General features: G+C 39.3%; 1 protein-coding gene across 10 annotated transcripts in view; it reads left to right on the top strand.

Annotated features, from left to right (window-relative positions):
- Positions 1 to 860: 860 nt before the first annotated feature.
- The window catches only part of LOC122656547 (protein RST1), a 44,287-nt gene continuing 22,589 nt past the window's right edge, over positions 861 to 22,558 (top strand). For 3 of the 10 annotated variants that reach the window (XM_043851109.1, XM_043851114.1, XM_043851115.1), the window contains exons 1-11: positions 861 to 1,255; positions 1,341 to 1,622; positions 1,779 to 1,862; positions 2,013 to 2,295; positions 4,853 to 5,103; positions 5,760 to 5,940; positions 6,075 to 6,262; positions 6,398 to 6,498; positions 14,211 to 14,286; positions 19,687 to 19,818; positions 19,916 to 19,997. In XM_043851109.1, coding sequence (XP_043707044.1) covers positions 863 to 1,255; positions 1,341 to 1,622; positions 1,779 to 1,862; positions 2,013 to 2,295; positions 4,853 to 5,103; positions 5,760 to 5,940; positions 6,075 to 6,262; positions 6,398 to 6,498; positions 14,211 to 14,286; positions 19,687 to 19,818; positions 19,916 to 19,997 — 2,053 coding nt within the window. In that variant the 5' untranslated portion in view covers positions 861 to 862. Of the gene's footprint in view, positions 1,256 to 1,340; positions 1,623 to 1,718; positions 1,863 to 2,012; positions 2,296 to 4,852; positions 5,104 to 5,759; positions 5,941 to 6,074; positions 6,263 to 6,397; positions 6,499 to 14,210; positions 14,287 to 19,686; positions 19,819 to 19,915; positions 19,998 to 22,558 lie in introns of those variants that run through there. The other 7 variants (XM_043851111.1, XM_043851110.1, XM_043851112.1 and 4 more) reach the window with 7 other exon arrangements.

Here is a 22,558-nt window from a genome sequence, read left to right on the forward strand (position 1 = left end):
GAGTTTAAGGGTGTTAAACAGTTTGATTCTGTTTGGTTTGGTACAAGATTTTCTAGGTAAAATAAAACCGAATCGTTTAGCAAACAATTTCAAGGTCTAGATTTCAAATGACTTTAAATGGTTTCATTAGTTTTTTTATCTTTTTAATTCTATATTGAAATAGACGTAAACTTAACTTTGAATTAAATTGGTTATTGTTCATAGATGTTTATATGTTTTAATTTTGTTATTCAAAAGGTTTGAATGTCTCTTTATTTTTAATAGGATTTGTTTATTCTTACCATAATTTTTTATTTTGAATGGTTCAACTTACTATGTAGATGTTAATCGATTTAAATGGTTTATTGTGGATTTAATGGTTCGATTAAACGATCTCGATTTTGAAACCACAACAATCGAACCAACTCGGAATTCGGTTTCGATTTGGTTTTGAGACCCCTGGCTCGATCGCTCTTTGATAAAGACCTACTTGGCAGTGACCGGTTTGGTCAATGCTTAAACCATGGAGGAGAGAAAAGAAGGATTACCTTTTCCAGAAGTTGCTTTTGTCGGTTATTTTTCTCAAGAAAGGGAGAGTTGCAGACAATTAAACCGAAGAATCATTAATTTTTACCTCATTCGTCCTGTGAAAAGCAACAAACGCAGTCTTATTGTCCTGGAGCCTATACCAGTATAGCCATAGACAATGGTAGCACAGTAAGTATGGACAACAATGCATGCTCTACTGTAAACTGTAACTGTGCCAGGGAAGAGCTTACGTTAGGTTATGCTGCCACCGTTCTTCTCTTGTTAACGAACTGTACTGGGTACTTGCAAGAGGCCTCCCAAATTTAGACGAATTGATTTGAAAACCTAAAAGCGAATGGACTCATACTCTGTCCTCCTCGAGAGGATTCGTGTTCCTCAACCTTCAATGCAGAGATTTGCAGTTATTTCCATCTTTGAAAAGCTCCGATCTGCTCCGTCAAACCTTGGCGCGAACTCCGATTCCGGAAGAGATGCCATTTCTCAGTGTCTTCACTCCACTTCTGCTGCCGTCGTCGATCAGTCAGTTCGGGAACTTTGTCGTTTCGTCAAAGAGGGTCACCTTGAGGTTCCTCACGGTTTACTTGAGCTTCAATCGGCTCTCGACGGCTGCGACTTGCGTTTCGTCAATGTTTTCGTTAAAGGGATAGGTTTCCTTGTTCGCTTCGTATTTCAGAAGAACGACACGTCGTGGCGGTTGGATTCTCCGGAGACTCATCCCTTCGTCAAGGTTTCAAAATGATTTGACTAGGTCTTATTGCGTATAGTTATCGAAGATTTTGAATTCTGATGTAATGTGGGAAGTTTTATTGCAGGTTGTTTCATGTCGAACTGAGGTTTATGGGGAGCTTGTACAGCAAGTTATCTGGTTAATAGCGCAGAACAAGCGCACGGGACTTGTGGAAGTTTGTAAATTCTTGAGGCCTTTCTTGAATTTCTTGATATTGAGGGCATCTTCATCTGCTTCATCGTTTTCGTTCGCAAGGATTTTAATTTCCTCTATTGCTTCACTGTCTTGCTCGTTTCCTTTCGAAACTATGCCCATTTTGAAGTTGATGATGGAATGCTTCAAATATTTCCCGCGGAAAAATGCAGAAGTAAGTGTACTTGTTGGTCGAGTTCTCCTCCTTACTCCTTGGGAACTTTTTGACAGCTTGGTTTGCTCATCTCAATTACTCTTTTTTTAATTTCAATCCTGGCAATGAGTATTTTGTCGCACAACTCAGCTTCTTAAAGTTTGAAGGATTTATCAGGACATGAAAAATCTCATTGACGTTGCTGAATATCTGGTGGATGCATTTACGGTGATCTTGAGGCAGTCAGTTGAAACTGGATCGGTATGTTTCTGAAGCTTCATTGGTACACTCTTAGCATGCTATGATGTGTTAGAATGGTCACGTTATGTCATATTTAAGAAGCTAATTATCCGAATTTCATTATTAATTACAAGGTTTATTTGTGTTAATTTATCTCTTGCTCTTTTTTAGCAGGCTACCAAAGATGCTCAATTATGCAGCGTGAAACTGTTGGAAACTCTTCTATCATTTTATACTGATTTTCACAATCTTTCTGGTGGGAGTGAGCTCATTTTCAAACTGTCAAAGAGTGTATTGCTCATTCAGAAAGAGCTTCGATTGCCGTACATACCAGAAGAATTGTTATCAGTGAAAATGTCCTTATTTCTCATACTTACTCGAGCAGAATTTGAACATGAACAACTCTCTGTGCTGAAACTCGCAGTTATCTTGTTGAAGTGGAAAACTGAACATGGTGCGTCTCGTTTATTTGTGCTGACCTGCATGCGTTGAATTTGGTCTATTTTAGTGTTCTATTCCCCTCCCCCTTCCTGAATAGGAACAGGAATTCGTCAAAGATAATTTCTTATATCTCTAATCCTCTTCACCCCCTTAGCAAGTCCCCCTGAATAGGAACAGGAATTAGTCAAAGATAATTTATTATATCTCTAATCCTCTTCACCCCCTTAGCAAGTCAATAACTAAAATGAAAAAAAGGGGGATGTCAACACATCCGGAATTAAACAGTTGGTTTCTATCAATCGACTTTTGGATTTATGAAACCGTAGATTGCAGAGCTTTATTAATTTATTTTCTGGTTTAAACTATCTGTCATGTTGCTGAAACAGTTATTAGAAAAGCTTGCTCATGGTTTTATTTTGAAGAATTTCGTTATCGGCAATAATCACAAAAAGAAATCATGCCACACTACTTTGCCAGCTAGGCTATAGACTGGTTGACTGCTTAGATTTGATTGATTAAAATTTTAAAGGGAGAGAATCCCCCACAGCACCTGTGTGGGGAGGAATCTGCATACCACATCAGTGGTGATGCGGAGAACGGTATCATCCACATGGGGCCCACATGGTTAGAGCAGGAAAGATAAAATAATATAAAACCCATTTGAGAGGGAAATAGTACCATGGAGTTGTGGAAAACTTTTTCCCAAGTTTAAATTTACTCTGAGACGGAGATCACAGAGTCTTGTGCTCTTATAATGTGCTTTCGCCAGTCTCGTGGTGTATCTACGTAAAAAAATCCCATCAATGTTCTCACTGGTTCATCAATTAAGAATGGGGAGATTTACTTTATATGATCAATAAGTTTTGTTAAGTTATGTAATTATGCTGCAGGAGTATTTATGTCTAATCCCCTGCAGTGTAGCTGGCGTCTAGTCTTTTTCTGTAACCACGATAGAGGGAGTGTCCTCTAACGTGATTAGTATGTTTAGGTATTTTTTTGTTTATACTTTCCTTCTTTTTCTATGCTGTAATCAGTGTTGGACTCTTAGTATGATTCCTACTAAGAGTACAACTAATATTAGTATTATAAATAACAGGCAGAACACGCTAGACAGAACAATTCATTCTATCGTGTTCTGCAGTTTCCTCTCTCTCTCTAGTCTTCTACCTTTGGTGGTGTCTGATTATTTGTTTTAGTTTCAATTTTTACTGGGATAAAATGTCTGCTGGTGCCATAACAGAGTGACACTTACACTCTGTTTGTTTTGATGGGAATTAATTTCCAGAAATTTGGCCTTCATTTATATAAGTTCTTTTGTGTTTGTTTGCCATTTGTTCTTTCTTTTTTTATTGTACATGACAAGGAAGCACACTGAGTATGGTTGAATGAGAAAAAGAATTCAACCATATGATGTGATTGGTGTCCTCCATAGGTGATAATTGCTTCACGGACCAAGATGCTAGCACTTTTTACTGGAAAACAACATTAAAAAATTAAAGGCAAGTCATTTTCCAAAATTTTGTATTTTTGTTTCAGTAAAATAATTTTTATTCTTTAGGCCAATGCAATTTCTCTTTGCTTTCAAGCAATTCCCAGAAAATATTTTCTGTCAAAACAAACGGAGCATTAGAGATGTTCGTGGAAGAGTATGAGAGGTCCATCAATGTCATGGTGGCTCAAAAACCTCAGTCATGTGACATGGGGAATGGGTGGCCTCTTCTAGTTGTTTCATGTGCAAAGAGGATGGAAAGAGGATCTTGTTTCTTTATCCTTCCCTGCTACATGGAAACTTCAAATTATGAGTCATACTTATACTTGAGTCTGACACTTAATTTAAGCCATGCTAGAAATGGAATTTTTTCATTGCACCCAATTTGTATCCTTTGTTGTGTCTGAGCATAACATAGATCTTTCTTTTGACATGGTAGTGGGTGCTGGATCGATATATGTAAAATAATGCTGTGATGCTATTATGCTATTTATTAAAAAAATGGGGAAATTTCTAGGCCTTAGGAAACATTTTATGCCTTGCTTCTTGGGGAATGTATGGTGACAGATGTAACTGGGGCATTTCATTTTGTAACATCTAGCCTTTACAGAGTGATATTGATGTGCCGGGGCATCCCAGCACTTATATTGAGAAAACTTAATTGGTCCTGTAACTTTGTTTTCAAATATGACATATTACATACAATTCATGTAATTTTCTGGTGCATCAGCTTATCCCAACTCCCAAGTATATTCTTGTTTTTCTGACACTTGTTAATCTAGTAGTTGAGTTTATAAACATTTATCATAATGTATGTAATGGATGGAATGGATATCACTGCATTTTTGAGTTTCCTGAAAGGGTAAGCCAGATTCAACTCTTATTAGTGTTGGACAATGACAATTTTCTTGTTACGTAGTCAGTAATTATGATGCAAATGTTAAATCGTAATTTTATTCTCATAGAGGTGAAATATTGCATTGTTCATCTGAATGCAATTATTTCTCTGAAGTATGTTGGAATGATGATTTTTTCTTCACTGTTAATCTGGTGAAAAAATGTTTTGTATTTTCATTTTCAGAATACATCAGTGGAGAAGCTGCATCTGGTGCTAGTGAGGAGTTTCTCTTCCTTTTTCCCGTCATCAGTCTTTTATCATCTCCTTCTAATTCAATTAAAGCGGCAGCAGCTGGATTTCTCTCTGTGTTGGAAGATCTCTTAGTACATTTTTCAGTTGCTTCTAAGAAAGTACCTAATATCAGCGGGGAATTTCCATTTATCAGCAAACCTGAATCAATTATCTGTAGACTTTTGTGGGATCTGTTGCTGCAGGTTACTTTCTGTTTCATCATACAAATAATTCTGTTGAGGGAGATGGCTCTCATTTTCCTTTTTTTGCCTTTTTCCCCCTACCCTTTTCTTCAATTTATTTGAAAATGTTGATTGTGACTTTAAGAGTACTTGTTGGGGTGAGGCGGGGCAGAGAAAATTTTAGCTGACCCAACCCTGTTAGTTGCTAGAAAGATTATTGAGTTGAATTGAATTGAAAGTGGGATTGAAGTGACAGAAGGATTATTGCTTTTCTTGAAAATGTCATTGCAGTGTCAGAAAAGAGTACTCCTGTTTCTTGATCCTTCCATGGCTCATAGTTATTGCTGCTTTGCAAAATATCTATCTGCATTATCTGAACTGGCTGTTTGCATTCTGCATGGGGAATGTGTAGTTCTCTTCTAATTGATGTCTTTTCCTGGAGGATATGGCCCTAAATAGAGTAGGGATTAATGTTGCAATAGTGTGAACAACTTTCTTGTTTCTATTTGTTATACTGAGGGTTAAGTTTTCTTACCCTAGTGATAACCACTATTATGAGACATTCTGGTTGGGGTTCAGTCCTAATGTGATAAATCACAGTCTGCTAGGATAATACTTACCATATTGAATAGGGATTTGAAATTCGATCATCTGTTTTCCTGTGCTCAACTTTTCAGGACCCATCTTCGTTATCCACTTCTTACTTTCTAAGTTTGGCTTCCAGTGGTAAGACCAATATTAAAGTGATGAACAGTGATCGGAAACCGTGGATGTCTCAACTTAGGGAATATTCTTTATGGACCGTTGAAAGAAAAAAGTCTCCACTATTACCTCAATCGGAAGGAATTCTTTCATCAGGTTTTTACCTCTAAATTTGGACAAGTATTGATTAATGTATAATTGTCAAGATATCTTCTAATTTAAGCTCTTGTTTTATGACTCTTAAGTTTATTTCCATCCCATGACAGTTTTGTTACTTTTTGACCTTGTAGAAATGCCTTTTTTACTTGGTTCCATAAATGCTGTTTTAGTCATGCATCATTCGTTGGGGAGCTCTGCTGTCGATTCTTTGGCAGCCATTGGCTTTATGGATCCTAGACTGGGTATACCGTTGTTGCTAGCGATTCTTTTTTATAATAAAGTTTTCTGCAATAATAAGAGTAGCTCCCGTGAAATTTTGGTAAGCTGTCATTGTCCAGTTGTTTGCGATTAATTCTGTACTTAGTGCAGAATATATATTATGAAACAATTTTCTTTTCCCCTTGTTCCTGTTTTCCTCCAGTTTTCATCTTAATATGTTACACTTATTTTGCAGATAAAACTTCTTGAAGTTCTTCCCTCGCTTGCTTCACATTCGGTGATGATACCACTTATTGTTCAGACTATTTTGCCAATGCTTCATAAGGAAGCAAAACCGTATGTTATCCATTTATTTTATGGTTGACATTGCCTTATGTTATACTGATGGGCAATCATCCACGTGTTATGACTTATGAATGGCTATGAGGTGTGAGTAAATAGTATATTTCTGATTGTTTTTGTTCTATAACAGTTGTACTGTTCCTTTTTGAAGTTTGTTAACCTTTCTCCTGAAATATGCTGGTTTCTTTTTGGATGAATAAATAAATTCATTACCAAAGGAAAGAAAAGGGGGGGGGGGGAAGAGTGTACAAGAGCACAAAGAGCATACAAGCCGCAAACAAATTACAAGGCCCTACCTTAGAGGAGGCTAGGCCTGCAAAATTCAAAAGCCCACATGGGCACAAAGACAGAGAAGGAAGCCCAATAGAAAATTCAAAAACCCACAAGAGCAAGGTAGCCCAATAGAAAGAGAAGGGCAGCCAAGTCACTTCCAGGTAGGGATTCACAAACCCTAAACTTATCTCAACACAACATCGATCAGCCGCCAAGACGAGAATCGAAGCATCACCGGCAAACAAACAGCCACAGCAGAGGGCGCAGGCCTTGCGGAGGGTCACGGCCAAGCAGAAGTTACAGCCACGGCGGAGGGGCACCGGCCTTGCAGAGGGCAACGGCGAAGTGGCTGCCAGCCGAGCATAGCTCGGAGAGGGCAGGCTATGCAGCTGGCAGTAACATGGCATTAACCGAGCGAGCCAGGCGTATCAGATAGAAGGCTGACCGAGAGAGGCTGGCGGCCAAGCAGTTGCAGTCCGTGTGGTCTGGCGACCAAGCAACAACTGAGAGCGTTGGCGATGCTAGACAAATGACTGGCGAGGGAGAAGGCGAACGGGGTTGGAGGCGAAGAGGCGGGCCAGCAGGCCAAATGAGGAAGGCAGCCAGCGAAGGAGATGACCCAACAAAGAGAGCGGCTGTTGGAGATGTAAGCCAAGTGAAGCAGCACGATTAGGCAAGAGAGACCCCAACGAGCTTGGAGACAGACCTAGCGGGAGGGCAACTTACTAGGCAGCAAACCAGGCAGGCTGACGATCACGAAAACAACAAACCAAGAGGGCTGTCAACTGGCACGACTGCAGACTGAGCAAGGATGGCGACCTCTAGCACTACGCTGGTCCAAACAAGAAGACTAAGCTTCAAGTCCTGAAGAAGAAGAGGAGAAAGTGGAGGAGGAAGAAAGGGAGGGAGATAAGGAGCAGGAGAAGGGAGGAAAAACGAGGGAAGGAGGAGCCCAGCCTCACGGCCAGACTCCAAAACCCCATGAAGAAGAGGAAAAAATGGAGGAAGAAAGGGAGGGTGAGGGGGGGGGGGGTGGGGAGGATGAGAGAAGGAGAAGGGAGGAAGAAGGGGGGAGGAGCAGCCTGACCATGAGGCCGGGCTGCTCCTCAGCGGCGGTGCTGTTTTTTTGCTTAATGTCGCTAGGTAACGGCATATTTTAACCAAAAGGAAAATCCAAACATGCTGGTTGAATGGTGGTTATATGTAAATTATGCCCCCCAATAAAAAAAGTAGTAGTTGAGATAAGTCTTATTGAGTTGAGTTTTATACCCAAGGTTTAAAGTATCGGTATCGGATGTTGTATTGGTCAGGTGATTTTAAGAGACGTATCGTATTGGAGATACGTATCGAACAATACAGATACACATAGAAATGGTCAAAATACACATGGGAATTCTCTTTTGGAACAAAAAACAATATAAACATGCATTATATAACAAGTGTCATGCATAAACACTAAAATGGTGAACAATGTATAACCAAACCATAGATCGAGAACTCGCTAGATCTCGCCAAGTTTCTCGGTTTTTGGAAAAGCCGAGACAAGACTGCTTGCGAGTCTCAAAAGTGCAATATCTCGGTGAGATCTCGGTTTGGATCTCGGTTTCGACCCTTTTCTTACCCCACCTACCACTTAAATACCTTACCTAACTTGCCAAAACTCGACATATCTCGGTGAGATCTCGGATCTCGGGTTGACCCAAAGTTGAGGCTTCGAGTTGGGAAAAAAAAAATGCACCAACTCAGCGAGATCTCGACTCGTCTCGGTTTTTCCAAGAGCTGAGTTGGTACCGAGACCCAAGTGTTAGTACCTTAAACCAAACAACTGCATTAAATTGAAATTGTTATAAAAGATGAGGTTTCTTACATGTTGTAATCGTCTATAGCCATGAAGAGTATTTGATGATGCAAAGGATGATGTTGTAGCTCTCCTTGATTCGTTTTTTAGTCTAAAAGTGTGAAAAACCAAGATTAAATGCAAGTTTTTAGACTCTTGGTTGAGAGTTTTCCTTCATTTTTTTCATTAGATTAGGAGTTGTATCGAGTTTATGAGTGAAAATGGCTTTTTTATGGAATGTATTGATGGTATCGATATGTATTGGTGCGTATTGGTAATGTATCGAGCCGTATCGGCCGATCTGTATCGAGCCGTATCGGCCGATCTGTATCGAGCCGTATCGATACGTATTAAACTACCCGTATAACCCTTTATTGGATGTATCCATGGTATCGATTTGTATCGGTCGTATTGTATCGTATCGGCCGATACATTTCGATACAATTCGAGACAGTCCATTTAAAAGAGAAAAAGAGACGTATCGGTATGTATCGTATATCGATACGTATCGGTCCGTATTGTATCGATCGATACTTTAAACCATGTTTATACCTACCATGTCTGGTTATTTATCTTTGTCCTCTGATAGTAATGCCTAGCAAGAATGCGAACATTGTATGGAGTATAGCATTAAAGTGTCCACATAGGCTTGCAAGAGTGGGATCTCCAACTCTAAAATATGAGTAGGCTCAACTTTTAACTTTCTTGATGTCTAAAATCCTATAATTGAATGGAGTGTTTGCCAGAAACCCATTTTTCTTCATCAATGGGATCGATATCTGGAACTTAACCGCATTGACTTGAGCTCAATTATTCTTTGGATCAATTTAATCGGTCTCCCTCTTCATTTCTGGAGTGCTAAAGGCCCGAGTATCATTGGTTCGATCCTGGGTAAACCACTGTACTCGGATGGGAGAACCAAGAAAATGGATCGTTTAGCCTACGTCAGGATATGGGTTGAGATATCCGTTGAAGTCCCACCACACCACCTACCTCCATCACTGTCCTGGACGATGAAGGTTTTTCCTTCAGCCAAGAAATTATTTTCGAGTGGCTCCTTCCTCATTGCCACCTTTGCAAAACTTTTGGGCACCTTTCAACCAAATGCTCCCCTCCAGCTACTGCTAACCCTCCGTCGCAGTTCCTGCTGGTTGAAGATCCTTAACACCAATCTTCCCATTCTCCTAGTAATCATCCTCACACCATCTACCCCCTCCCCCTCCTTCCCTTCTCCATCAAGACCTTCTTCCCTCGTCTTGCCAGCATCCCCTCCGTCGTGCCCAGAGAAAGCACCGACATCGCCGCCGTCATTGTCGTTGTGGTCAACCTTCCTTTGGGTCGCCCCTCAAGACACAGTGGAGCTCGCCTCTACCTACCGCTGGTACATACCTCTACAAGGACCAGTGGTTGGAATCGATTCTCGGCTCTGCAATCTGATTTGGTTGGCTTGCCAGTTTCAGATCTTGTTGCCCCTTCGGTTGGTACCCAGACTTGTCGCCATCCTCAAGGTTCTCCTCCTGCGTGCTATCTTCCGGATCCAATCACCTCCTTTCCCTTCTTTGTCACTCTTGCTCCATCCTCTCCCTTGTCTCCTGAGATCTCCACCCTGTCCCCTCGAACCCCTTCTTCTGCCTCTACTTCTGTGGCTGTGTGTAGCAACCCCCTTCCCCCCTTTTGCTCCTCCAGCCTTCGTCACTTCGTTTGGGGCCCACCAGTCTTATCGCAAGCCTTCCATGCTCTTCTTCTTTTGTGTGTCCAGCTACTCACATATCAGCGCCCCCTGGTTCTCTTTTTTAAACTCTTATAAGCCCATCCCCTCTGAGCCCGTCTTTTGAATCTTTACCGTCCTTCCTTACGGGCCAGTCAATCAGTCAACTATTCTCGGCCCGACCCGACCCATCTATTGGTGGCTTCTCTTGCTTGACACTACCATCCTCGGCCCCTTACTCCAGGCGGCCACCTCAACACCTCTCATCCCTGCATTGTTGGACCCCACCCACCTTCATAACCTGGCCACGCACCCTCTTCCCCCTCCTTCTACCTCCCCTTCCACACTAGTTCGCACCTATTTCAGGATCCACAAGAGCCATCTGTCCTGTCTCCCTTCACCTCTTCTTAACTTTGTGAGGTCTTTGTTGCACTACTCCCACCCTTCCCAATAAATCATGGGATCCTATGGAACACTCGAGGTCTTATCTCAGTGACCAAGCAAGCCGAAGTACAATCTCTTATCAAGCTCGATAAATCTGTGTTCTGTTGTCTCATTGAAACCAGAGTAAAGGAGTCAAATGCCACCTGCATTGCCTCCTACATTGGTCCCTTTTGATCGTTTCAAGGATTGGCGATCCACTTCAGATTGCTCTATCTGGGCTGTGATTCGATGGGATCAGTCTGACTGTAATTCACTGTGGTTCAGCAGATCCATTGACAATATCTGTTTCCTGCACTCTGGATGAGCTAATCATTTTGTGTGGTTTGAAAGATCCAAGCTGCTCTACAGCTGTATACTCACTATACTGAGACCATTTCAGGGTTTGATGCTGATCCTTAAATCCTTGGTATTTTTTTTTGGACGGGAGGGGAGGGAGGGTGGCTCATGTAAATTTATACTATAGAAATTGCCGTAGATCGTAATAGTCTAAACAGGTCTGATGCAATGGAAGGGGTTGGGCAGTGTGGGTCTGAGGGGAAAAGGTTTCTCAGTTTCTCTTGGACGAGGGAAGAGAATGGCTCTTTGGGAGGGAGTGATTCTTCGTATATCTTGATTCGAAATAGACTGGTGCAATCTCCATTTGGGGTTAGATGCATATGATTTTAGGTTTTGGTAGATAGAGGATCCATTCCAATCACCATCCTCTGGTTGGATGATAAACATTGTATTGCAAGAGACGCTCTGCTACATGGATGATCAAGTGAGTGGATTCCTGCATTCCCCTCTCTTCTTTTATTTTATTTTCAATTTTTTATTGGAAATCCAATGTCGGATCTGATATTATGTATATGCAGGTGGATCAGCTCATTTGATATTTAATAATTGGATATCAGATATCATTTGATATTCCAACTCTCGAATTTTGATCTGATTTGGAAAGCCATCTCCTTTGAAGTGTCTTCCAAGCTCAGCCGTGCCCATCTTCGTGCTGTCAGGGACACCCCTAGGAATAGGCATATTGCTGTTTTTTGGGGCCTCGACCTGCCCGCCCTTTTTTCTTCAACCTCTGCGTAGGTTGGTTTGTTTCTCACTTTCTCCCCCCCCCTTTTTCCCTTGTATATTCTTTCCTTTTCCTGCCCCCTCCTGGGGTTTGGTAATACATATTATTCACCCAAAAAAAAAAGGGATCGAATATGGATATAGGCATATCTGTCTCGTATCTGACCCATTTCCATACCTATTACTATTCATGATTGAGTGGTTCTTTTAATGTCCTTGTTGATAGCGTGTTTTTGGTGAAACATGTAGACCTTATCGTTCTTTTGTGATTGTCATGCTTCCCTTGGTATTGTTGTAAGGTTACAAAGTCAGGATAGAACTGTTTGAAGGCTTTTGGCAACAGGGGCCCAGTTGGATAAAAAAAAATTGATGGAAGAGTGACTTTTGATTTGTGGCAAACAAAGCTTTACGGTTTGCCGATGTAGCTGGGTAATATACGACACATTAAGGGTAATGCAGAGTAGGTCTTTCTCTGACCTTCATGCTCCCTTGGTGTTACAGTGCTTGCAGAAGACTTTGGAACCTAAGTTTCTGGGGTGCCATCACAATATTGGCGTCAGTATATTTGTTGCTTATCCTAAAAAAAGAAAAGCCTAGGTTAACAAATGGATTTGAAGGATGACAGCATGTTTAAGTGACTTTATTGAGGTTTTAGTTGAGTTGGTAGAATTATCTCTTGGTGAAATCTGTAGCATGGTTGTCAAGGTGTAGGCGACACCTTGGCGTCCAGGCACCTTCAAGAAATGCGACCGCCTTGGACACCTAGGTGTCGCTTTCTGGCCTTGTGACAGCATGTCTTTCAATATATCAGTTTTTTGACACTTCATGAGCTTACGTTGATTTATGTCTATTACTTTGTTTTTTGATGAATATGCTTATATTATATCCAATACTTTGTTTAATATACATTGGTTTCTTATATTAGGTCATTACTAGCATAATTATATCATATTGCACTTGGCTTCTATGTTGGATATAATCATAATTATCATTGCTATATTACATATTTACATATACATTTACTGCATGCCTAGGGGACCCAGGCGACGCCTAGGTGGAGGGTGTTTTGTCGCCTAGGTGCCCTTCCAACACCTTGGGGTGCCTAGTCCCCTTGACAATTATGATCTGTAGGACTCAAGGTTTGTTTGTTAGAGCTATTAAGGGTTTTTCCTGATGTGAGAAAAATTGAGTTGCATGGTTGGTGTAGCAACGGGTTGCAGTATAACTATTGCTGTAGATTTAAAGTTGTGGAAATCGGATTTAGTTGGTATTCAAAGGACAATAGAAGATTAGAGTGAAGAATTAGGATTAGCTTTGATTCAAATCAACAAATTACAACTTGATTTTTGTCGTGGTGAAGTAGACAGGTAGAAGAATAGTTTGTGAGACTTGATGGAATTCAAGCTAGGGTGGAGATTGTTATATGTGTGGCTTCAATTGAAAGATACAAGTTTTGGTTAAGCTGTGTGGCTTCAGCAAATATCTCGGAGATTTATACACTCTCGATTTTTGGTGTTAGACTTTCTTAGAGCTCTGCTCATCTCCTATGTTAGAGGGATGTAATTGCTATTATCGGGTAGTTTTGTGAATTTGTACTGTCTTAGCACTAGAATTATCATAGTCTAAATAGTCATTTGGGAATTTAAGGGATTGGTGGGTGTTGTCCTTTGGAAACAGTGTTCCTCTTGCTGAAACTGGAAAGTGTAGTGTCCATGATTGGGTGGTTGCAATCTACTTTTATCTTGATTTAGTCACCTTTGGATGTGGCAATATATCAGGTGAACCATTTATGTTGTGTTTCTTGTGTTTTTGGTGGTTTCTGTAGTTTTCTTTTGTATTTTGTGTTGCTTTCAAATGTCAATCTGATGATTCATTCCTCCAGAACAGCTGGGGGTTATCCATTAAGCAGAAAAACCACAATATTGGGAATTTGGGATGATGTAATTATTACTGGCCAACGTTATGTGACTTCACTTGTGTTTGGAAGTCCCAAAAGATTTGGAGAGTACCCACATTGCTTTTTTTGTTCTTAATTTTCCCATTTCCTTGCATATGTTTGATTGCACTATTTCATTTTGTTATTTAGGCAGTATACTGGATGTACTGAAAAGCATATACACCTCGAATTTGGCGGTGCTTGCAAACTCTTGTTTGTTTACTTTTTGGTAGTTGAGGTGCATTCTATCTCTAATATAACCAGTATATTTGAATAATGAACATATCTTGTCATTTTTGGTTTCCATTTCATTTGACAACTATTGTATTACATTTTCATTTGCTCATATGGACACTTTTAGTTTTCTATCATCCTCCCCCCCAACAAAAAAAAGTCCTCTCTCTCCCCTTCTCATCTCAATAATTTTTCTTTATTTTTATTTGTATCAGGGTATTATATGCTACAGCTATTCGTTTTCTATGTAAGACGTGGGAGGTTACGGATCGTGTCTTTGGGAATTTGCAAGTAAAATTAGCCTTCCCTTCTCTTCCATAACCATTCTTTCATTTCCTGATGCTTTTTATGCAGTAAGGAGTGTTTTTCTCCCTGACTTGCTTATTTTGTTTGAAAGGGAACATGACATTAAGTATATGAAAAAAAATAATAGAAGATTGGCTGTAGTTGGGAACTTGGGATGATAATTTCTAATAATAATTAATTAGGGCATGTCAATCACTGCACAGGAATGTGTCTGATCATATTCTCTCTTGCAGTGGCCGGAAAGGGACGGACATTACAGATTTAGTATGTTATAAGTTGTGGTTATTTCTTCATTTGCTATTTTAATCCATATTAAAAGTTGATGCATTAAAAAACCAAACGGGCAATGAATAATTTCTTTAATTTCTTTTTTTTTTTTAATATATTTAAAAATTCTGAAATGATTTTAATCTGCATCTGTTTATGCATACAAGAAATTTCTTGTGTAGCATGGTTTTAAAGATTGGTATTGGATCAGTTGGCTTGTTTAGATCTTTTGATCCACAAAAGTATTGAATGGGACTTGTCCCATTTATCATATCTAGTTGATTGGCTGACCCCTTGTTCATATAATCTGATCTGGACTGATTGAGGTCGGTATCGGTTGGGCTGATCCAACCTCCAATACTAATTCTTCAGTCCTTGATTTTTAGGCATTTTGCTCAACAAGAATGAAGAATCTATGGTGGACTTATTTCACATGCTATGAGAAAGAATAGGCTGCCATTTCTCTATATGAGCATGTTAGACAGGTATCTCTTTATGATTGCCCTTGGCGGTTATATCTCCCATCTGGCCACTTAGTTGGTGCTGAGATCTTGTCTGAAGCATAGTTGTCAAGGTGGCCTAAGGCAGTGGAGGGGTGCCTAAGCGTTTAGGCGAGAAGGCACCCGCCTAGGTGACCAGCTCAAGTGTTATTTTTTATTTCCCCTCTTTTCTAACATTATTGAGTATGCTACAGTATGCTTATATCATTAAAAATCAGCATTAAGCCACATCAAGTCATAGAAAATCAACTTTAAGCAATATCAAGTCATAAAAAATCAACATTAAGTCACATCAAGTCATCAAAAATCAATATTAAGCCACATCGAGTCATCAAAACTCAACATAGAACTAGAAGACAGCAAAACTGAAGAAGCAAGCTATTGGAAGTTTGAAATAATCAAAACATACATTTGGTTTATACTATTCTTGGAATTGGTTATTTTCCATGTATACCTAGTCTCTCATTTGGTTTATACTGTTCTTAGAAAATATGATCTTATCAATAAGTAATTAAACTACTCTCGATTTAGAGAAATATTCTTGTTTTCTAAGAAGTTTGACTGATCAAATGATTTCAGTTTTTACATGAGACTTTTTGTATTAGGTAGAGCACAAAACCAGCTTTCCAACAAATTCAAGATTGCCTAAATCTGATTTCTATTGAAGTATTTATTGATGTAGATTCATCACCGAAATGAGCTTAATTCTTTAGAAATAAGTCTAGGGTTGGGATATATATATGTTGGGCCTTTGATCCCAAAAGTTTTTTATGTAATAGGCCACTTTAATGAACCTAAAATAGGGGTATATAGGTTGCATACGGGATTAGCCCAGTATTTAGTTTATTTTTATGTTTTTTTAATTGAACCGGTTCAAATTGGTTCAATTTAAGTGATCATGTGACAACTTAAGTGGTCATGTGATGTACTATTAGTCCAGCCATGTTTTGAGTCTATTTCTTTTAGTATTTTAGTTTCCTAGTTAGTTTAAGTTACCTAATAGGTTAATGATTGGGTTAGGCCTTTCCTTTTTAGAGTGGAAGTCTATTTTTTAGTATTTTATATAAAGTTGTAAGGGGGCAAAGCCTTGAATACGAATTTTGATTAATGAAAAAAGCTTTTGCTTGTTGGCTGCCATTGTTGCTGCTCCTATGCTCCTTGTGAGTGTGCATCCTTGTGGTTCTATCAAGGTGGAAAGGGATTGGTGGAATCCAATTGACTCCTCGCGCCGTGACGGCTGGGAGGATCCCAATTCGAAGGTGGTTTTATCATTCACTTCTGTCCAAGCTGATGCTAGTGGATTTCTACTGCAACTTGTTCATTAATTTCTTCTTCTAATCCTCTACTCCCTTCCCCAATTGATCCCGCTTTATTTTTGCTTGAATTCCATTAAACCCTAGTTCCATTAAACTCTAGATCTTGCTGCTCAGCCATATTTGTCCATCAAAACCCTAATCCCCTCATCCTTCATTAATTTCCCCAAACCCATAGTCGATCCCGACTTACTGCCTAGTTTTACAGAATTTTCAAAACACTTAAAACTCGATAATACCTACATTATTAGAGTCCTATAAACCTGCCTAGCTATACCCCCTAAGCCCCCCTTCCATTATCCTAACCTAAGCTCTAGATTTGACCTAAAACTGCAATTCTGTCCTACTAAAACTGTAAAACCAACAACCCCTGAGTTCCTTGTTATTGGTCCTGGTTTAATTGGCTTCTAGTAGGGCTTTACCCTATCTAGAACTACATTAGTTATGTTCTTGTCAAACCTTATTTAGTGTGTGCTCAAATGCTGTAAAAAATGCTCTGAATGAAAATATTTTTTAAAATATTAAATCAAATGAATACTTTACCGCACTTTTGATTTTTAGCAATGTTGTACCATATTAAGATTTTTAGAATTTTTAGATTTGAGAAAAACCCTAGCTTTAGAAAGTGGAAAATTTCACCTGTCGCCAAAAACCCAGTTTTTGTTCTTGAACTGGGGGGGGGGGCGACTTTTTATCCTTTTGGAATTTGATTTTTTTAATATTTTTATTGGATTCAAATAGGAGGATAATTGCTTATTTTTGAATAATATCTGGAGTAAATGTTTCATTTACTTAAATGATATTTGGCATAAATAAGTGTCAGAATCTGTTCCGATACCAATTAAACCAGTCATAGTACTAAAACTCGCGAGATCTCGGTTTTTCCTAGGGTTGAGATGTGATGACATACGAAACGAGAAAGTACAATATCTCATCGATCTTGCGAGATCTTGAGATCTTGAGATCTCGACCCAAACTCCTTATATGAGTGCCAGATCTCGAAATCTCGAGATCTCGACCCTAACTCCTTTATATGAGTGCCAGATCTCGAGATCTCATTGGGAAATCTTGGTATACAGACACCTATCTATGCAAACCTTGGGATATAGACACTTATTCATGCCTAGTATCATTTAAGTAAATATTTTTGTATTTGTATTTCATTTACTTAAGATATTATTTATAAATAAGCAAATACCCCTTATTTGAATCCAATAAATATTGTTAAAAAATCAAATTCCAAAAAGAAAAAAGTCAATCCCCCAGCTCAAGAACAAAAATTGGATTTTTTTTTACGGTAGGTGCAATTTTAAACTTTCTAATGCTGGGGTTTTCTCAAATCTAAAAATTCCATAAATCTTAATATGGTAAAACATTGCTAAAAACCAAAAGTGCGGTAAAATATTCATTTGTTTTGATGTCTAAAAAATATTTTCATTCAGAGCGATTTTGACAGCATTTTCGTACACCAAGTTAATTTTGACCAGTATATAACTCATTCAATATAAATCAGATTTAAGCAATCTTGGTCTTTTTGGAAAGCTTTCAAAACAAAGCTTTTATAAGTAAATGAAATGCAAATACTAAAACATTTACTTAAATGGTATTAGGCATAAATAAGTGTTTGTCTTGTGTCTGTCCTGGTTTCTGACATATGTGTCTATCCTGATTTCCCACTAAGTGAAACTCCCATTTGGACTTTGTTTTTGCAAAATCTGATAGTGCCATTGTGTTTAAATAGCCTAAAATAGGCTGAGTACTAAGTTGCAGACCCAAACTCGGTCTAAAACCCACTGAAACCAGGTTTCTAGTTGAAAAAAAAATGCACCAACTCGACCGAGATCTCAAGATATCTCGAGACAACTCGGTTTTTCCTAGGGTCGAGTTCCGAGTTTTAGTTCTATGAAACCAGTGCAGGGCACCCTGCAATAAGGCGACAATTTCCTAGACCCCTAGAAATGTCCCTGGACGCCTAGGTGGCTCCTATGGTCTGAAGTCATGTGGTAAGTTTAGTGCCAAAGCACCATACCATGTGGCAAAATCATCATTCGATTTTGGTCAAGGTTTGGGTTGCTGATGATGCAAAGGGAAATGGTCCAATACATAGAGCAACATATGATTAGGGTTGACTTTAAAATTTTGACAGCTGGCAAATACTCATGGTTCCCTATCTATCCAAGATTTAGAATGGCCACACCAATCCTCCACTGGCTCAATGGCTGAAAATATGAGGGGAGAAAAATCCACTAGATGGTGGGCCATACAATTGCGATGGCCCATGGAATTTGACTTGTTGAAATCTGAGGGGTGCTTACCTATCCAACAGTTAGATTGGCCACATCAAGTCATCTACCCTCTTCATAGGAGGACCACATTGCGTTTCAAGAAATACCTCTCTAGATGTGCTTGTCTAAGGTTATGTTTGGAAGTCATGAAGAGAAAGAAAAAACATAATGAGACGAAAATTATGGATGCAATGATTGATTTATGTGTTATCTCATTCCTCATTCAATTTTTTTTTTGAATTTTTTCTTTCTTTTTTTGGCATCCAAACACAGCCCAAGGAAAAACAAAACGATTTTGTTTCCTTGTGATTTTTATTTTGCTTCCTTAGTTGTTTCTCCATTGTTTATCAAAGATTAAGACACTGTTATCAGAAAATAGTACAGTGAATATATTAGTTACCTATACCAAAGGTAGCTCTTCATGGGAGAGATTGACTACATTTTTATTTGTGAAAAGAACACAAGAGCTGGTTTGTCTTTGTTTATGTTGGTTTACGGTTACAAAAACTGCAAGAGCACTGATGCATTACTTGTATGTGCAACATATCATGGCTTCAAATAGAGTGGAGCAGCAGAACAGGATTCATGTAGCCAGTTCCAAGTAGTTGGGGATAAGGTTTCTTGAGTTGTTGAGTTGAACATACAACATTTTGACCCATTTTCAGATGAATATTACCAAAGATATTGCAGTACAACATGAATGATAGGAAAACTTGGTGAAAGATAACGCTAAAGTGGAATTAGTGGCTACTTGTTGGGAGGAGTTTTTGTACTTGGCTTTGCTGAATGGAGTCCAATTCTACCATGATGCCCAATGTGGCTTTGAATAATGAAATTTGTTGCGTCTAAAAGGATGTTAAACACAGTTTCCATATTGGAGCCATGGACCTGGGGAATGGGATTTCTTTGTCATACCAAATTCCTTGATCATTTTCTTTATTTCATTTGCTATAGTTTTATTTTTCTAATGCCTTCCTATTGATCTGTTCTTGCTTACTTTCTGTTCGTATCCTTTTGAAGGTACTTGTACATCCAAAAAGGTTCAGTGAATTCATGTCGGAGAGAAATATTTGTATGAGTATGGCTGCTTCTGTTCGTGATGTCTGCAGAAAAAATCCTGATAGGGGTGTGGACCTCATCCTGTCTGTATCGGTATATGCTATTCCAAAACCTTTTCCCACTTCTTGTTCTCCTATTCATGTTCTATGGTCATTCTCTCCATGATTTAACATTTGTTCTGAGTCAACAGGCATGCATTGAGAGCCAAGATCCAACTATACAAGCTCTTGGTTTTCAAAGCCTTTCCCATCTATGTGAAGCTGATGTGGTTGGTAAGGCTTTCTCATTTCTTGAGTTATTATCACAGTTTTAGTTAGTGTTGTTTTGCATTCCAAAGGACCATGAAAATATTTACTTTATTTTGCATATGATATTTCTAATGCCTGTAAGAGGTAGAGAAAGTTTTCGAACGACAATGAAATGATTTCTCCTACTTTTGGTACTTTCGGAAAATTTAGCAACAGAAAATAACAATCAAAAGATGAAATTCTTCAGAGATAATATGCAGTGTAGGATCAAGGATTAAGATTTCCTATACCTATATAAAAAAAAGTGGTACCTCTCGCGCATCCCACCATCACCATTGGAATGCCACCAATCGGGTTGTGAATGAACACAATCCTCTCGAGATGACATATACTCGTCCACATCAGCACCCATCTGGGTCTGGCCTATCCCCAGCCTAATCCCTGATAGGGTCACCTTGATCCTTCTCCCAATGGTAGAGGGGATCCTCATCATCTGAGTCAACATAGAAAATGTTGACAAGCTCGATTTGCTCGTTATCACCGTCCATGCCTTGGCGAATTGGTGCATTCTCAGTTTGATATTATATTGCACATACAACAACTTCTCCAGTTGTTTGTGACCCAATCGATCCGCCTCTTGTTGTAGATGAGTGAGAATGTACTCTAGTTGCACTCGCATCCGGAGGCGGAACAAGTTTGAGAAATAATGAAGTGGACCTACTGGGGTTTGTGGATTCTGTACCAGTCACCCCGGCTGCACGACTGAAACTCCCAAGAGCACCCTGAAGTTCTTTATCTAGACTCATGTCAAAGATGCCTTGCATTAGTACAAAATCAAGTAATTACATTCGTTATAAGTTAGTGACTACCAAGTCTCACCTCATTGTTGCATTTCACATATATACTTGCATTAGGCTCCAACTTGGCGACCACATTTGCCACTGCTTCTAGTAATGATTTTTTTCCATCCCAATTCAACACTTGTAGTGATACTTGGGATTGAGATAGTATGCTGACAATTATTCAAATAACTTGTCAATCCTTATGAATATGTAAATAGAATGTAAATTAACTTAAATATCTTGAATTAAACATATAAAACTCACCAACTCTATGTAGTGGATGCATCAAATGCTTCTCCCATCTGTCGTCAATAATTTTAAGGTATGCCTTCCCACCTCGAGGTATCGTAGCTCTTGTGCGATCCTTCATTAGCTCCATGGCAACATACATCTATGGCAACGTAGGCTTCTTCTCTGAGTCTACCATCCTTAGGACCCTTCCCACTGTCTCTAGTAGAAGAAGGACCTTCTTCATGTCCTGCCAGAATTGGTCACTAGAGATGGTTGCTGCCTTACCCTTGGCAAACCTGATTCCCACTAACTAAACCACTCCTAAATTGCAAACATGGACCTCATGCCAACCATCTTCGCTTGAAAGCTCTTTAATGCAATTTAGTTGGTGGCAAATCGAGTAATGTCAGGCCTCTGCAAATCCCCTTCCCACTTTTCCCTTAACAACTGTAAAGAAAATCTATTGTTATAGACAAATGTGGTCACCTATCTTGCCCGCTCGACCACACCCCTTACCAGGGATCTCTTCCCCTTGTCCTTAAGCATGAGGTCAATGCAATGGCTACACATGGTGTCCAGAAGAGGTGGATCCTATTGCTGTATCTGTTCATCAATCTCTCCTCTGCTTTCTTAAAGTTATTTCTTCTGTCCGTCATCACTTGGACAACGTTCTGTGGCCCGACCTCCTCCACAACATCCTTCAACAACTTGTATATCTACACTGCATCATTTTTCTCTTTGGATGCATCCATTGACTTTAGGTAGACAGTCTTACCATCACAATAGACTGTGAAGTTGATGAACTGTCTAGTAGGTCTAGTCCAACCATCACACATCATAGTCACTCCATAGTTCTACCATGTCCCCTTCAACAAGGTACTAAAACTCGGGTCTCGGTACCAACTTGGCCCTTGGAAAAACCAAATCGAGTCGAGTTCTCGCGGAGATCTCACTGAGTTGGTGCATTTTTTTTTCCTACTCGAAGCCTCAACTCTGTGGGTTTTAGGCCTAGTTTGGGTCTGAAACTTGGTATTCAGCCTATGTTAGGCCATTTAAACACAATGGCACTATCAAATTTTGCAAAAACAAAGTCCAAATATGAGTTTCAATTTGGACCATAAGTTGGTAGGCAATGACATACTAAAATACCCTACTCTACACATAATTTAGTAATAGAAAGCAGGCAAAACATTCAATTAATAGCTAAACAACTTAAATAAGAATTAAAAATGTTAAAGTGATACATCAAACTGTTTAACAGTGTTACAACTATCATCACATAAAATGACTTTGAATCAAGTATTCACTCCCCGCTAGTGGCACATAGTCTTCCCATGACATAGTGTTGTTGTAATGTTGCATATAGTGCTCCACATCATGCATATAAAACTTCTGTCGAGTTAGGTAAGTAAATACATAATAGATGGGTCATTTCCATGGGTCAACCCAAGATCTCGCCGAGATATGTCGAGTTAGGTAACTAAATACATGGTAGAAGGGTCATTTCCATGG

Source organism: Telopea speciosissima, chromosome 3 (assembly GCF_018873765.1).
Source record: "Telopea speciosissima isolate NSW1024214 ecotype Mountain lineage chromosome 3, Tspe_v1, whole genome shotgun sequence".
In the NCBI taxonomy this organism is placed as follows: Eukaryota; Viridiplantae; Streptophyta; class Magnoliopsida; order Proteales; family Proteaceae; genus Telopea; species Telopea speciosissima.